This window comes from Gopherus flavomarginatus, chromosome 8 (genome assembly GCF_025201925.1).
Source record: "Gopherus flavomarginatus isolate rGopFla2 chromosome 8, rGopFla2.mat.asm, whole genome shotgun sequence".
NCBI classification, from domain to species: Eukaryota; Metazoa; Chordata; order Testudines; family Testudinidae; genus Gopherus; species Gopherus flavomarginatus.
Window position 1 is genome coordinate 29,735,149 of NC_066624.1, and position 16,054 is coordinate 29,751,202.

Below are 16,054 nucleotides of genomic sequence, written 5' to 3' on the forward strand. Positions count from 1 at the left end.
AAACTGTAGAATACACCTTTTGTGGTAGACATAGCTAGCTATACATAAAGAGAGATGTACAGCTGTATATAGATAGTGCTCTCTCATCATGGTGTGGGTGTGTGTGTGTGTGTGGTGTGTGTGCGCAAGCAAATACATACCAGTCTTTTATATCTAGATACACACTGTGGATGTCTACAGTGCTAGATGTACATAAAGATCGCTGGCTGTGCTTGACTATCTAAAGATATAGCTTGCTGAGCCATAGATAGCCATCTTTGTCTATGCCTATAGAGAGCTACGGATAGAGATGTTGGGTATAGCTACATATAGATTGTGGTTATATTGCTATGGCAATAGATATTTGTACATAGCTATGTACAAAGATTTAGCTATAGATCTAGCGGATGCGTTACCATTTGCCAACTCAAAGTCACAAGGCATACTTTTTTACAAGACTATGATAAATTTTGTACAAAGGATGAACATAAGGGTACAGCCTATCAAAATGTACTTGTGACTTCTCTCTGCTCCCTCCTCCCCCAATCTAAAGCATTCTTCCTTTACTTGTGTGCTGCCTGTTGAATTGCTTCCAAGGTAGTTGAGCCAGAGCGAGAGAAGACTGAGATGATGCCAGCGAAGATAGTTAGCCATACTTATTTTTAAAATGAAGTTATTTTCCCCTCCTGTTGACTCAAAGTAACTGTTTTGTTTTTTAAACAAGAAGCCATTTTATTCAGGCTTTCATTTTACTAACCCTGTCGTACTGGCTGTTTTGCTTCACTTACAGTAAAAAAACAGGAGACTGTTTTATGCCAGCAGAATTATGCCATGGCCATTAGGCAGACCACATTTTGACAAACAATTCCCCACCTTTTCATGTGAATATCTTCTAGCATCACCACTTACTCTGTAAATTCCTTTACTTTGGCAGGGAAGGCATGTAAATGTCATATTTGCAACATAACTAAATGAGAATTATTTTTAAATGGTGTAAATGTCAGTGTTTAATAATTTGTAGAAAGCTATTTTGTCAGACATTTTTTAATTAACTTAAAGACCCTATTTCTACAGGGAGAGTCTGCTTGGCCCCACAATTTCTTATGACTAATGTATGCATTAGATGTCAGAGTTTGACACCAGTGTCTGATCCTACTCCCCATTAAGATCAGTGACAGAATGCCCACTGGGTTCAGAAGGGCAGAAACAAGCTCTAAATAGGAAAATTGCTTTAGAATGAAGGAAATATTTGAGTTCTGGCAAACTAAAGCTTCAGTGTGTCTGAAGTTGCGATATCATAGGTAATGTCAATGGGCAGTTTGTCTGAGTAAGGATGGATGCATTAGTCCCTACTGGACATTTGAATGGTCAAGTTTTGAAGTTGCCTTCAAAGTCTTTGAGAAATTTTTGTCCTACAACTTTGGGGTGGAGGGGGGGACAGTAACTGTTTGATATTCTCAAAAATATTGATCATTTCTTTGTGCTTACTCTGGTGGTGCAAAGGGCCATAAACCAGCAGCAGACTATAGAGCAAACATAGCTTTTTATGCCTGGCTCTCTCCCCTGAGTGCCCTTCAGCATACTCTGCCTCCTCCTCTTAGATCCTGCATGGAGGATTTGGGGTCTAGTAACAGTGTTAAATAAAAATGTAGCATCAAGTAGCCTAGCCATTTAGATCAATCAATGTATCTAAAGAATTAAACAATAGGCATTAGATGTTTTCTAAGGCAGATGGACGCATGGCTGGAAGGTTTTGTTAACAGAAAATTAAATTTGCACACTATATTTTATTAATAGACAAAGAATGTTTATTTCCCAGCTATTATCACCCATAGGTCACAAGTGCTCTCACCAACATATATATTGACCATCTGTATGGATATAAAATGGACTCCAAGTGCCTATAATATAACTAAATCAATCCACAGAAATATAGAAAAGGAAAACCTTTACAAAAGCAATTAAAAGCTAGCACCTATTTAAATAGTGTAGATCCCTTAATTCCTCTCTTCCCAGTATCTTCTTTTTTTATATATATATTTTTTTTTTTTTTTTGAAACCTCACCCTATTGCTTCAACTTACTACTTTTTCTATTTTATCTCTTACACCAAAATCATTGGGACGCATTCTGTGGTCCTGAATCAAGTGGGAATTTTGCTCCATTAGCAACAGAATACAGCCCAAGCACTATTTTCATTCTACTTTTCCCAATATAAAAAATGTATACACCACATTCTTGAAATTTTGATTTACAAGTAAATTTCAAGGATCTTAAACTATGCCTAGTACAAATAGTCTCAGCTGTTTTTCAGTTTATAAAGGTTCAGTCAAAAACCTATTCATATGATCTCTAATGTACTTAGTTTCCTTAAATTTAAAAGTTTACAAGATTATTTTGCCAAATTATAGATGATGTTTTTCATAAAATTTATCTGCTAAATTAGTACTCATCACTTATGGCCCAGTTCCTCCCAAGTTAAAGCATTTTGGTTAGTTTATGCAGAGAAATTTTCAGAGAGGTAACTTTTACTTCTAGAATTTCTCATGCAGGTTTGAGGTCATAACTTGTGTGTGGTTTTTTTTTTTTTTTATATGTAAACTTCACTGATTTACATTTCCATTAGTTCTAGATACAGCCTGTGGCTTCACTTAGCATTTGATCTCAGTATGGACAGATGAGAAGAGAAGTGCAGGACTGAAACCAATGTAAGATCCGTGAAGTAATAAAGTACTGTATATACTCGTTCATAAGCTGAATTTTTTTTAGTAAAAAGGGGAAGCACCATAGCCGGAAGTCGGCTTATGAACCATTATAGAGAGGGAGAGGTGGGACACAGCCCCTCCCCCCCAACAGAGGGAGTAAGGGGAGGCAGCAGAGACAGAAGGGAAGAGGCAGGGCCAGAGTCTCTCTGCTTCTGGCCATACTGCTCTTCCCCCAGCCTCCGAAGCAGCTGCAGCTATGCTGCTTGGCCCTGCCCCCCAGAGCAGGCTGTGGCCATGCTGCCCAGCCCAGCCCACTGGAATATGCTGCGGCTGCACCACCTGGTCTGGCCTGCCAGAGTAGCTCCAGCCACATCAGAGACATCCTTCCCTGGCCCTCTCCAGATAAGGTGGGAAGGGATGGGATGGGGAGAGTGTGGGGGTCCTGGGCTAGGGGTGGGGTCATGTGGGGGGTGGTCACAGGGGTTACTCCCAGCTTCTCCCCCCCAAAAAATTTCCCCATCAGGTGCTGTCCCGGCCTGTCAGGGTAAGCAGCTGGTGTGCTGGGACACTCTTTACTTAGTTTACCTCCATGCGTGTGCACACTTGAGGTAAACAAAGCATTTCGGACCACCAGCGGCTTATCCTGATGGCCCAGGAGCCAAAGTTTGCTGACCCCTGAATTATAGGGTTGGCTTATAAACGAACCGGCTTATGATCGAGTATATACGGTAACACTTTAAAATAGAGGTACCAGTTTCTACTGCTAGAAAATCTTGTAAACACAAGTGTATCAAAATCATGAGTACCCCCCCCCTTGCAAGAAATGCTGATGTGCTTACCACACAGTATATGTCAAACTTCACATCGATTACAAATGACATGGTAATTTTGCCTCTACTGTTTACATCTGTTATGACGACTATTCTTCACCGTGCATGCAGAGAAAAAGCCAACATGAAAACTAAATCTAGGTGGAGTTTTGGGTCTTCTCCTTAGTAATGCAGCAAGTAAGACAGAGGAATGGATAATATACCCCTTTACTCAATGTAGTCTGGAATGACTAAACCTCATAATGCATGTTCTTCATCAGCTAGAAGTTAATTGCTTGCTTCGACTAAGGCCACCCATTGCTTTTCTCAATCCATTATTTCCCACTGTGTGTCTTTAACACATGCACCTTAGCTCAGGGAAAGGCCTGGTTCTAAATATTAGACTGAACCTTTTAATGATGAGAAACAGCAGCAGGTAAAGTAATGATAGCCATTTGGTATGAGCTCCTTTGAACAGATCCAGTGACGGTCCCAGCTGCTCATTCCTAAAAGAAATAAGCAGTTAGTTGCGTGGAAGTTATTCCTGTCACAAAACAAACATCACATTAGATTTAACATATGTAAAAATTTTGCTGTACAAGTGTTTACAAATAAAAATCTATGCAAGGAACATGACTGTTTTTATATGATTGGTATCTCAGTCCCCTGGAAAGTCAGATACCTAAGTGAATAGCCTTAGTTCCCATTCAGTGCCTAACTTTAAGCACCCACGTTTAAATATTCTGGTACTCATGGTAGCAAGCTAGTCAACTGCTACTTATTTTTAAAAACTGCAGTAATGAGCACATAGGTGCTTTTGAAAATTTTACCTATTTCAGTGACAAAAACGTGCTTAAATACTGATAATTTTTTGTGGTAACTGATACAAACTGAAATACACTGCCTCATCTGTTGTTGCAGTAGCATTTGTGATCTTACAGGTGAAGCTGAAAATAAAACACTTCTAGTATAAACCTACATTGTTGTAGGTTTGTAACTTAAGTAAAATTTCTTTTCAACTGAAACCTGCTACAGTTGAACCTCAGTGTTATGAACACTTTAGGAAGGGCGTAATTCTGAACAAAACGTTATGGATAGTCTCTCAAAAGTTTGCAATTGAACACTGGTTTAATACAGCTTTAAAACTTTACCACGCAGACAGGGCCGGCTCCAGCGTTTTTGCTGCCCCAAGCTGCGAAAAAAAAACAAAAAAAAAAAGATAAAGCTACGATCAGCTCTACCGTGCCGCTTCATTCTTTGGCAGCAATTCGGCAGTAGGTCCTGCCCCCTCTCCGTTGGCCGCCCCAAGCACCTGCTTGCTGCACTGGTGCCTGGAGCCGGCCCTGCACGCAGAAGAAAAATGCTCCTCCCCCCCCACTTTTTTTTAAGTAGTTTACATTTAACAGTACTGTATTTAGTGGTCTCAGCTGCTGCTTGATTGTATACTTCCAGTTCCAAAGGAGGTATGTGGTTAACTGGTCAGTTCGTAACTCTGAGGTTCTACTGTATAAAGATCTTGGGTGAAAACCTGGTGCCATTGACTTAAGGGGTGAAATCCTGCTCTCATTAAAGTGTGGGAGGGATTTTTCATTTAGGGAGCTGTCCTGGTGTTTGCAGGAGATAAAAACACAAAATTTCTCTCAGCTTATAGTACACTTTCTCCCTCGCCTGTAGTGAAATAAACAAACTTTTAACTTCCAAACAGGCTCCAACTCCCCCTGGTGATTTCTTTAAAAGTACATCTTTGCATACCCAGGCTTGAATTTAGTTGCATGCCCCTGTTACATCTGGATTTCCTTTAGGCTTGATGATGATTGAATAAGTAAGAAAAACCTAGTCTTCCATTATTGCTTTCCCTTTTTAGAACTACTCCTCATTTTCTTCCCTCATTCAAATTTGCTTTTATATCCAGCTACCATTGCAAACTCCGTCTCTACAAATTAATGTGTTAGTTTTCCTCTCTAATCCCACTTCCTGATTTCATCTTCACTGGCAACTCCTCTGGTCTTTCTGTTTTTGCTCTCCTTCCATATTCAGTCTGAGTGTACTAAAACTCCCTCTTGTTTAAACACTTGACTATACATTGATCATCTCTCACTTTGCAAAAGGTAATCTCTACCTGTGTGGTCTCTCTGCAGGAGTGTTTTGGTGAGAAGGGTTAGAAACACTTTCACCCTGCCCACCTCAAACATCAGACTCTTATCTTTCACTTCAACTTCTACACCTCTACTACCACCTTTCCCCTCTCAGTCCTCTCTTACATCTCCATGTACTCAGAATTGAGTTTACTCCTATGGTGTCCCCTACAGCAGGCACTGACTCCTAGTTCTCCCCTACCATGCTCTCCAGTCTTTCCTACCTGTCATGTGTGTGTTTCTTCAGTGAAAGGAACTGATTTGTCTGTGTGAAGTGCCAGCTAAGTTTACGGTGCTGGATGTATGTATATTATTTATATTCAGGGTTAAAGTACTGCTCCCCAGAAATCTTTGTCTGCAAACTACTTGTCTCCAAGTTTGGATTTGCTTAAAGTTGCATTTTTCAGGAACATAACTACAACGTTAAGTGAGGAGTTCCTGTAGTTGGAGGGGTGGGGGCTTTAGTTTACAGCAGAGGCAACCTTTCAGAAGTGGAGTGCCGAGTCTTCATTTATTCACTCTAACTTAAGATTTCATGTGCCAGTAATACATTTTAACATTTTTAGAAGGTCTGTTATAAGTCTGTAATACATAACTAAACTATACCTCTACCCCGATATAATACTGTCCAAGGGAGTCAAAAAATCTTACTGCGTTTATGTGAAACCACATTATATCAAACTTGCTTTGATCTGCCGGAGTGTACAGCCCCACTCCCCTGGAACGCTGCTTTACCGTGTTATATCAGGGTCAAGGTGTATTGTTGTATGTAAAGTAAATAAGGTTTTTAAAATGTTTAAGAAGCTTCATTTAAAATTAAATTAAAATACAGAGTCCCCTGGACCAGTGGCCAGGACCCGGGCAGTGTGAGTGCCATTGGGGAGAAGGGATAGCTCAGTGGTTTGAGCATTAGCCTGCTAAACCCAGGGTTGTGAGTTCAATCCTTCAAGGGGCCACTTAGGGATCTGGGGATGTCATAACATTTTTTCCCAGATCTGGACCTTAGTGTCCAAAATATGGGTGTTAGTATGAAAACCTCCAAGCTTAGTTACCAGCTTGGACCTGGTACCGCTGCCACCAGCTAAGAATTATACAGTGCCTAGCTCACTATGGTCTCCCCAAAACCTTCCCTAGAGGACCCCCAGACTCAGATGCCTTGAGTCTTACAACAAACGGAAATAACCCCTCCCCTTGTTTCCTTGTTACTTCCTCCCAGGCTCCCCTCCCTGGACGACCCTAGGAGATTCCCTGCTTCCAGTCCTGGAAACACAAGTACCGAGAGATCTAATCTCTCCCCCTCACCCAGAGGGTATGCAAAGTCAGGCTTAGTAAATCTAACACAAAGAGATTTTCCCCTTGACTTCTTCCTCCCACCAATTCCCTGGTGAGCTGCAGACTCAATTCCCTGGAGTCTCCACTAAAGAAAAACTCCAACAGGTCTTAAAAAGAAAGCTTTATATAAAAAGAAAGAAAAAAGGACATTAAAAATAGGCTCTGTATCAAGTTGACAATATACAGGGTCAATTGCTTAAAAGAAAATGAATAAACAGCCTTATCCAAAAAGAATACAGTTTGAAACATTCCAGCAACTACACACATGTAAATACAAAAGAAAACAATATAAACCTATTGTCTTACTATCCTTGTACTTACAACTTGGAAACAGAAGATTAGAAAGCCAGGAGATAGAAAAATCACTCTCAGAGCCGAGAGGGCACAGACACAAGACAAAGAACAAAGAACTCATACCCAAAACTTCCCTCCACCCAGATTTGAAAAAGTCTTGTTTCCTGATTGGTCCTCTGGTCAGATGTTTCAGGTTACTGGTGTTACCCCTTTACAGGTAAAAGAACATTAACCCTTAGCTAACTGTTTATGACATGCCCCCCAAATTGCAGACAGTGGGGAACCTCACTGGCGGTGATTTCTTCCTAGAACTTTAAAATAAACAGATTAATACAACACATGCACCTTTACATATACCACTAAGTATATAACTAACAGACTTGTACATTTTAAGAACACTTTTTAACTACTGGATTCTGGGAAACTCTCACGGGAGAGAGCATCAGCTACTTTGTTAGAAGCTCCTGACGTGCTGAATTTCAAAATCAAAATCTTGGAGAGCTAAACTCCAACGAAGAAGTTTCTTGTTGTTCCCCTTGGCAGTATGAAGCCACTTTAGTGCAGCATGGTCAGTTTGTAGCTGGAACTGCCGTCCCCAAACATATGGGGCGTACACAATGGCGTAGCATTCCTTTTCAGTGACTGACCAGTGACTTTCCCTCTCAGACAGTTTCTTGCTGAGAAACACAACAGGATGGAAGTTGTGATCCGTTGCTTCCTGCATGAGAACTGCTCCTATACCACGCTCAGAAGCATCCGTGGTTACTAGGAATGGCTTGTCAAAGTCCGGGACCCTGAGCACAGAGTCAGACATGAGCGTCGCCTTAAGTTGGGTAAAAGCCTTTTGACACTCATCATTCCACTTAACTGCATTTGGCTGGGTCTTTTTGGTCAGGTCGGTCAGTGGGGCAGCAATTTGGCTGTAGTGTGGTACAAATCGCCTGTAGTACCCGGCCAAGCCTAAGGAGGACTGGACCTGTTTCTTTGACTTTGGGACAGGCCACTTTTGGATAGCATCCACCTTGGCCTGTAGGGGGTTTATGGTTCCTCGACCCACCTGGTGTCCCAGGTAAGTTACTCTGTTTTGGCCTATTTGACACTTTTTGGCCTTAACAGTTAGTCCGGCCTGCCTGATGCGCTCAAAGACCTTTTCCAGGTGTAGTAGGTGTTCGGGCCAGGACTCTGAAAAAATGGCCACATCATCGAGGTAGGCAACTGCATATTCTCCCAGTCCTGCTAGTAGACCATCTACCAGCCTCTGGAAGGTGGCGGGTGCATTTCGCAGCCCGAAAGGAAGGACATTAAATTCATACACCCCCGCATGGGTGACAAATGCTGACCTTTCGTTGGCAGGTTCATCTAGCGGTACTTGCCAGTACCCCTTGGTTAAGTCTATTGTAGAGATGAACTGGGCACGTCCCAACTTCTCCAATAGCTCATCGGTGCGTGGCATTGGATAGTTGTCCGGACGAGTTACTGGATTTAGCTTACGGTAGTCCACGCAAAAGCGTATTTCCCCATCTGGTTTGGGTACCAGAACCACTGGAGATGCCCATGCACTGGTAGATGAGCGGATTATACCCATCTGTAGCATGTTCTGGATCTCCCGTTCTATAGCAGCTTGGGCGTGAGGAGACACCTGGTAGGGTGGGGTTCTAATTGGGTGAGCATTACCTGTGTCAATGGAGTGGTATGCCCGTTCAGTCCGTCCTGGGGTGGCTGAGAACAATGGGGCGAAGCTAGTGCACAGCTCCTTGATTTGTCGCCGCTGCAGACGTTCCAGGGTGGTTGAGAGGTTCACCTCTTCCACACCACCGTCTTTTTTTCCTTCGTAGTGGACACCTTAAGGCCACTCAGCATCATCTCCCTGGACTGTAAACTGACAAACCTGTAAGTCTCTGGAATAGAAAGGCTTGGGAGAATTAACATGGTACACTCTGGGCTTTAGTGAGGAATTGGGAAATGCTATGAGGTAGTTCAGTTCCCAGGTGCTCTTGGACCGTGAACGGCCCTTCCCGTGATGCTTCCATCTTATGGGCCTGTTGCGCATTCAAGACCATAACCTGATCTCCTACCTTGAAGGAATGTTCTCTGGTATGTTTGTCATACCAGGCCTTTTGCTCTTCCTGAGCATCTTTGAGGTTTTCTTTAGCAAGGGCCAAAGAGTGTCAGAGGGTGCTTTGTAGGTTGCTTACAAAGTCCAGAATGTTAGTTCCTGGAGAAGGTGTAAACCCCTCCCATTGCTGCTTCACCAACTGTAATGGCCCCTTAACCTCGTGGCCATACACAAGTTCAAATGGTGAAAACCCTAAACTGGGATGTGGTACAGCCCTGTAGGCAAACAGCAACTGCTGCAACACTAGGTCCCAATTATTGGGGTGTTCGTTGACGAATTTACGTTCCATTAAACCTTTCCACCAGGCCATTGGTTTGATGGTGGTACAGGGTGGCAACCAAGTGGTTTACTCCATGAGTTTCCCACAGTTTTTGCATGGTCCCTGCCAGGAAATTAGATCCTGAATCTGTAAGGATGTCTGAGGGCCAACCTACCCCGGCAAAAATGTCTGTTAGGGCCTGACACACAGCGTTAGCCCTGGTGTTGCCTAGAGCTACTGCTTCCGGCCATCGGGTAGCAAAGTCCACGAAAGTCAGTACGTACTGCTTTCCTCTGGGCGTCTTTTTTGGGAAAGGACCCAGAATATCCACAGCTACTCGCTGAAATGGGACCTCAATTATCGGGAGTGGTTGGAGAGGGGCCCTGACCTGGTCTTGGGGCTTTCCCACCCTTTGGCATACCTCACAAGACCGGACATACTTGGCAACATCTTTGCCCATCCCCTCCCAGTGGAAGGACTTCCCCAACCGGTCCTTTGTTCTGTTCACCCCAGCATGGCCACTGGGCTGATCATGGGCTAAGCTCAAGAGCTTTTCCCAGTACTTAGTTGGAACCACCAACTGTTTTTGCGGCTGCCATTCTTCTCCGTGTCCACCAGAAAGAATCTCCTTGTATAAAAGTCCTTGGTCTATAACAAACCGGGATCGGTGAGAAGAGCTGAGAGGTGGTGGGGTGCTCCGTGCCGCTGCCCAAGCTTTCTGAAGGCTGTCGTCTGCGTCCTGCTCAGTCTGGAACTGTTCCCTTGAGGCTGGGGACACCAGTTCTTCCTCAGACTGTGGACTTGGGCTTGGTCCCTCCAGAAGCGATGGGGTTGTTTCCGTTGCTGGTGAACCGCTCTCCGCTGGTGCACCTGAGGGTATTTCAGGCTCTGGCTGAGCCTTTTGGGTATGGCTGTCTGTTGCTTTTGCCAGTTCTGGCTCGCTGGCGCCCTCTTGCGTTGCAATTGCTGGTGCTGGTTGCAATTGCTGGTGCTGGTTGCAATTGCTGGTGCTGGTTGCTGTTCCAGTTCTGGGCCTGGGACTGGAGGTGCTGTGGCTGTTTCAGTGGTTGGCATGGAATCCGGGTCCACTACCTCTGTCTGGGTCTCTGGGAACACAGACGGGGCGTCTGTGGACGGCTCAGGAACAGGAATGGGTCTGGAAGCTTGCCTGGTTTGGCTGCGTGTAACCATTCCCACTCTCTTGGCCCGCTTCACCTGGTTGGCCAAGTCTTCCCCCAGTAGCATGGGGATGGAATAATTGTCATAGACTGCAAAAGTCCACATTCCTGACCAGCCTTTGTACTGGACAGGCAGTTCAGCTGTAGGCAAGTCTACAGCTTGTGACATGAAGGGGTAAATTGTCACTTGGGCCTTTGGGTTGATGAATTTGGGGTCTACGAAGGATTGGTGGATAGCTGACACTTGTGCCCCCGTGTCTCTCCATGCAGTAACCTTCTTTCCGCCCACTCTCAAAATTTCCCTTCGCTCCAAGGGTATTTGAGAGGCATCCGGGCCTGGGGATCTTTAGTGTGATGGTGGTGTAATGAACTGCACTCGGTTGGGGTTCTTTGGGTAGTTGGCCTTTATATGTCCCAGTTCATTACACTTAAAGCATCTTCCATCTGACTGGTCACTGGGTCGAGGTGAGTTACTGGAGACTGGTGAGGTGGAAGAATAGGGTGTCTGTGGCTTTCCTTGGGTTGTAGGTGGGGTTTTTGGCTGCCCTCGGTTGTAGGGTTTATTGTCTGTGTGCCCTCGGGGGTATTCGTTCCCCTTGACAGTAGCTTTCTTGCTTTCTGCCACTTCCATCCATCTGGCTCCAATCTCCCCTGCCTCGGTGAGATTTTTGGGTTTTCCATCCATCTTGTATGTACCGTGTTATGTCCTCAGGAACACCATCCAAGAACTGTTCCATTGTATGAGGAGGTGCAGTTCGTCCAAGGATTTAACATTGGTTCCTGATATCCAGGCCTCATAATTCTTTCCAATGTTGTAGGCGTGTTTGGGAAATGACACATCTGGTTTCCACTTTTGGGTTCTGAAACGCCGACGGGCATGATCCGGGGTTATCCCCATTCTGTATCTGGCCTTGGTTTGAAAAAGTTTATAGTCGTTCATTTTCTCCTTAGGCATTTCAGCTGCCACCTCTGCTAAAGGTCCACTGAGCTGTGGCCTCAATTCTACCATGTACTGGTCTTCAGAGATGCTGTACCCAAGACAGGCTCTTTCAAAATTTTCCAAGAAGGCCTCGGTGTCATCACCTGCCTTGTAGGTGGGAAATTTCCTGTGCTGTGGAACAAGTATTGGTGAAGGGTTGTTAGGATTGGCTGTGTTCTGTTGCTTAGCCTTTTCTAATTCCAGGGCCTGCCGGTGGGTTTCCCTCAGGAGTTTCAACTCTCTCCTGTGGGTAGCCTCTTTTCTCTTTCCCTTAGCTCCATCTCTTTTTGTTTTATTTCTAGTTCCTGTATTTTTTTTTCCGTATCTCGCTTGTGCTCTGCGTCTTTGATTTGTTCCTCGGCCTCCATTTTTGTCTTGGAAGGCATGGTTTCTGTTTTCTTGTGTTGGGGTGCCCTCCGGTGTGTGTTGTCTGAACTGCTGGCTCTGTTGTCTCCTGGGGTCTGCCTAGTAACAGTGCCTTTTTCCCTTTCTTCCTCTAGCTAATCTTTTAAATGTAAAGTAAACCAGAAAAACCACTTTATTTGCATGTGTATTGTGCTGGGTACTTGACTCTCAATGGGAGTGCTATTGTCTCACAAAAGACCCTTAATAGTTCCTTAATGGTTCCTTGCTTAATATGCAAGCTACTGCCAGGAGAGAACAGAAAAAAAAATTTCTCTCTGGTTCCTTTTAAAACCAAACCTCTCTGCTTAAAAGCCCCTAGCAGAGAAAAGAAAAATATAATATTCCTACTGGCTTCTATCTTTATCCCACCGCTCTGCCACCATGTCATAACATTTCTTCCCAGATCTGGACCTTAGCGTCCAAAATATGGGTGTTAGCATGAAAACCTCCAAGCGTAGTTACCACCTTGGACCTGGTACCGCTGCCACTAGCTAAGAATTATACAGTGCCTAGCTCACTGTGGTCTCCCCAAAACCTTCCCTAGAGGACCCCCAGACTCAGATGCCTTGAGTCTTACAACAAACGGAAATAACCCCTCCCCTTGTTTCCTTGTTACTTCCTCCCAGGCTCCCCTCCCTGGACGACCCTAGGAGATTCCCTGCTTTCAGTCCTGGAAACACAAGTACCGAGAGATCTAATCTCTCCCCCTCACCCAGAGGGTATGCAAAGTCAGGCTTAGTAAATCTAACAGAGATTTTCCCCTTGACTTCTTGCTCCCACCAATTCCCTGGTGAGCTGCAGACTCAATTCCCTGGAGTCTCCACTAAGGAAAAACTCCAACAGGTCTTAAAAAGAAAGCTTTATATAAAAAGAAAGAAAAAAAAGACATTAAAAATAGGCTCTGTATCAAGTTGACAATATTCATTTTCTTTTAAACAATTGACCCTGTATAAACAGCCTTATCCAAAAAGAATACAATTTGAAACATTCCAGCAACTACACACATGTAAATGCAAAAGAAAACAATATAAACCTATTGTCTTACTATCCTTGTACTTACAACTTGGAAACAGTAGATTAGAAAGCCAGGAGATAGAAAAATCACTCTCAGAGCCGAGAGGGCACAGACACAAGACAAAGAACAAAGAACTCACACCCAAAACTTCCCTCCACCCAGATTTGAAAAAGTCTTGTTTCCTGATTGGTCCTCTGGTCAGGTGTTTCAGGTTACTGGTGTTACCCCTTTACAGGTAAAAAAAACATTAACCCTTAGCTAAGTGTTTATGACAGGGGGAAAATCAGTATTTGTGCTGCTAGTGAAGGCGGGGGCTGGACTCAATGACCCTTCAGGGTCCCTTCCAGTTAGGATCTCTCTAAAAAAATAAAAATCAACTTGCGTGCCGCCTTCGGCACACGTGCCATAGGTTGCTTACCCCTGGTTTACAGCAAGCAGAAATTCCAGGCAATGCTGTGGGGCAACCCTTAAGCTGCTTGTAACTGTCTCAATTATACCAGACTCCAGTGCAAAGGAGCAGCCCAGGCTTCAGAGGACATAATGGTGGTTTGAAGCCATCAGAGTCCCTAGGCTTTGAGTTTTGTACAAGAGCCTCTTATTCACCCACTCTACTAGTTTATTGAGGGTGGTACATCCTATTAGAGATTCCAGAAAATAGGGCACATTTTCAGTACTTCTTATGGTGTAATATCAATAAAAACTGTAACCCTTTCAAAAGCTAAATGTAGGGTTATAAGATATGAGATACAAGTAAGGTAAAGGCTATTTCTGTTGTTCTTCACTAACATGCGTAGACCATTTTTAGAAATGTCACTGTACTTGTCTATTATGAAACATTCTCTAGGCTGTTCTTACTGACTCATTGCTCATTTTGCTACTTTATTTACTGAAATAGAAAAGAAGCCTCCAAAACAGGTTTTGTTGAATTGATTCTTTTTTACAAGTCCATTTTTGGCTTCTTTACAGTACTAAACCTGCACATCGACAAGAAATGGTATATAACTAACATGGATAGCTTACATGTTTCTACATTGCTTCAGTCTTCTCAATTACAATAGTCTCCATTTGTCTAACTGGTGATGAAGCCATGTAGTCATCAGACAGGAGACCAAGGATTGGATATTGGTTCATGTACCTGTATAAAAAGTTGTGCAAAACTGTAAGTGGAATACTGTATGTCTCTGTTAAGCTTTCTAAACACCTATGTCCAAAGCAGTTTCTTGCCTTTGAGGACCAAATTCTACCTTTCCCCCAAAATACTCATTTCTAGATTAGTTATTGCACCCAAATTTGTTTAAAAAGAGTTAACTAAAGCCTTTTAAAAACTGTTTTAGATATTTACTTAACTGATTACCAACCAAATTTTCTCTCTCCTCAAAGGCATCCACTTTAGAAGTGTTTCCACACATACTACCTTTTTTTTTTTAAGCCAAACACTCATTAATAATTACAAACTATATGTCATGATTATGTCCAACACCCATTAATTAGCATTAAGGGATGCTCAAAAGACATAGGCATACAGTTGCAGAGGCCAAAAAAATAAATAGCAACAGTACAGACTGTAACTGTTTACTGTTCTTTTGACATGTGTGTTCCCAGTTTTGGCAGAACAGCTGTAACATAGCTCTCATGTTGTTTCTTAACCTTCGGATCTGTCAGGTGTTTTATCTGAATCCACTCTGTTACGTTCCTGCTTGTTTCCTTAGAGCACTGCTATTAACTAAACCAATGCATGCTTAGAGTAAACATTCCCATAACCCAGTATAGCCATACAGTATTCATAAATTAATACAGATCAGTCCCCATCCTTCACACTCCATACATAACCAAGGTATACTTTAAGATTAATAAATAAAATAAAATATAAAGAGCAGTGAGGCCTTTTAAGTTTCTATTGTTACACATGTCCTGAGTGAGCTGGGCTCTCTTCCGAATTATCTACACTACAATCTAAGTCAACCTATGTTATGCTTCCACTGACTGAAGAGGGGCAGTGTCTGAGGCTAAGGGGCAGTGTCTGAACCTAAGAGGCAGGGATTTCAGGTCCATGCAACTCCCTGCCAGGAGCTGGGGGAGGGCAGCCTCCTGGGGCTATTTGTCTCTGGCAGGGAGATCCGCACCTGGACTCCTGTCAGTTGCTGTTGTCTGTTACAGCTATCCCTCTATTCCATTTTGTTTCTTACAGCTGTCCCCATACTCCATTTTGTTTTTGTTCTCCTCCTGTGACCGCCCTTCCCTGGCTGTTAAGTTGTTTACCAGGGCCACTGCCCTTCTCAAAGGGAGGGGCCCTTAAGTTGTTTACCAAGAGCCACTGCCCTTCTCAAAGGGATGGCCACTTGTGCTGCGTGCTAAGTGGGACCACTGCCCTGTTCAAAGGGTTAGTCCTGTTATCACCTTGTTGAACCTGGGCTTGGTGTAGCGCAGGCAATGCCCAGAGCTGCAAGACCTATTCTGTTTTTAAGATCCTGGGCATAAGTCATAGGCCTCATGTGCTTTTGAGTCACCTATTGCACAAGACTCTGCCCAGGCATGTCTCTGTGCTCACCTGCAGTTTTTCCCTTTGCCTCCTCCCCTGTGACAGAGGGAGCCTATCAGGATCACTGGCGGGAAACTGCCTAAGTTTGCCTTTAAAAACTGACATTTTTGAAACAAACATCAGAAAGGTTCCTGCATTGCTGCCTGGTCTGATCAGCCAGGGGTCCTGGGGGGTCCTTTCTCTGCTCTCGTTTTATTTTTGAGTGTACGTCCGGTTTAAAAAAAAAAAAACCCACAAAGAACGAATTGTTGCCTGAGAGATCTCCTGATTATCAAGACTGTACCGAGCCCTCCTTGCTTATTCTGATGTT

At 43.6% G+C, this 16,054-nt stretch overlaps 1 protein-coding gene across 3 annotated transcripts in view; it reads right to left on the minus strand.

Annotated features, from left to right (window-relative positions):
- Positions 1 to 2,541: 2,541 nt before the first annotated feature.
- POF1B (POF1B actin binding protein) overlaps positions 2,542 to 16,054 on the minus strand; it is a 72,018-nt gene continuing 58,505 nt past the window's right edge. For all 3 annotated transcript variants that reach the window (XM_050965057.1, XM_050965056.1, XM_050965058.1), the window contains exons 13-14: positions 14,226 to 14,340; positions 2,542 to 3,998 (exon numbers count right to left, since the gene is read on the minus strand). In XM_050965057.1, coding sequence (XP_050821014.1) covers positions 14,232 to 14,340 — 109 coding nt within the window. In that variant the 3' untranslated portion in view covers positions 2,542 to 3,998; positions 14,226 to 14,231. The remainder of the gene's footprint in view (positions 3,999 to 14,225; positions 14,341 to 16,054) is intronic.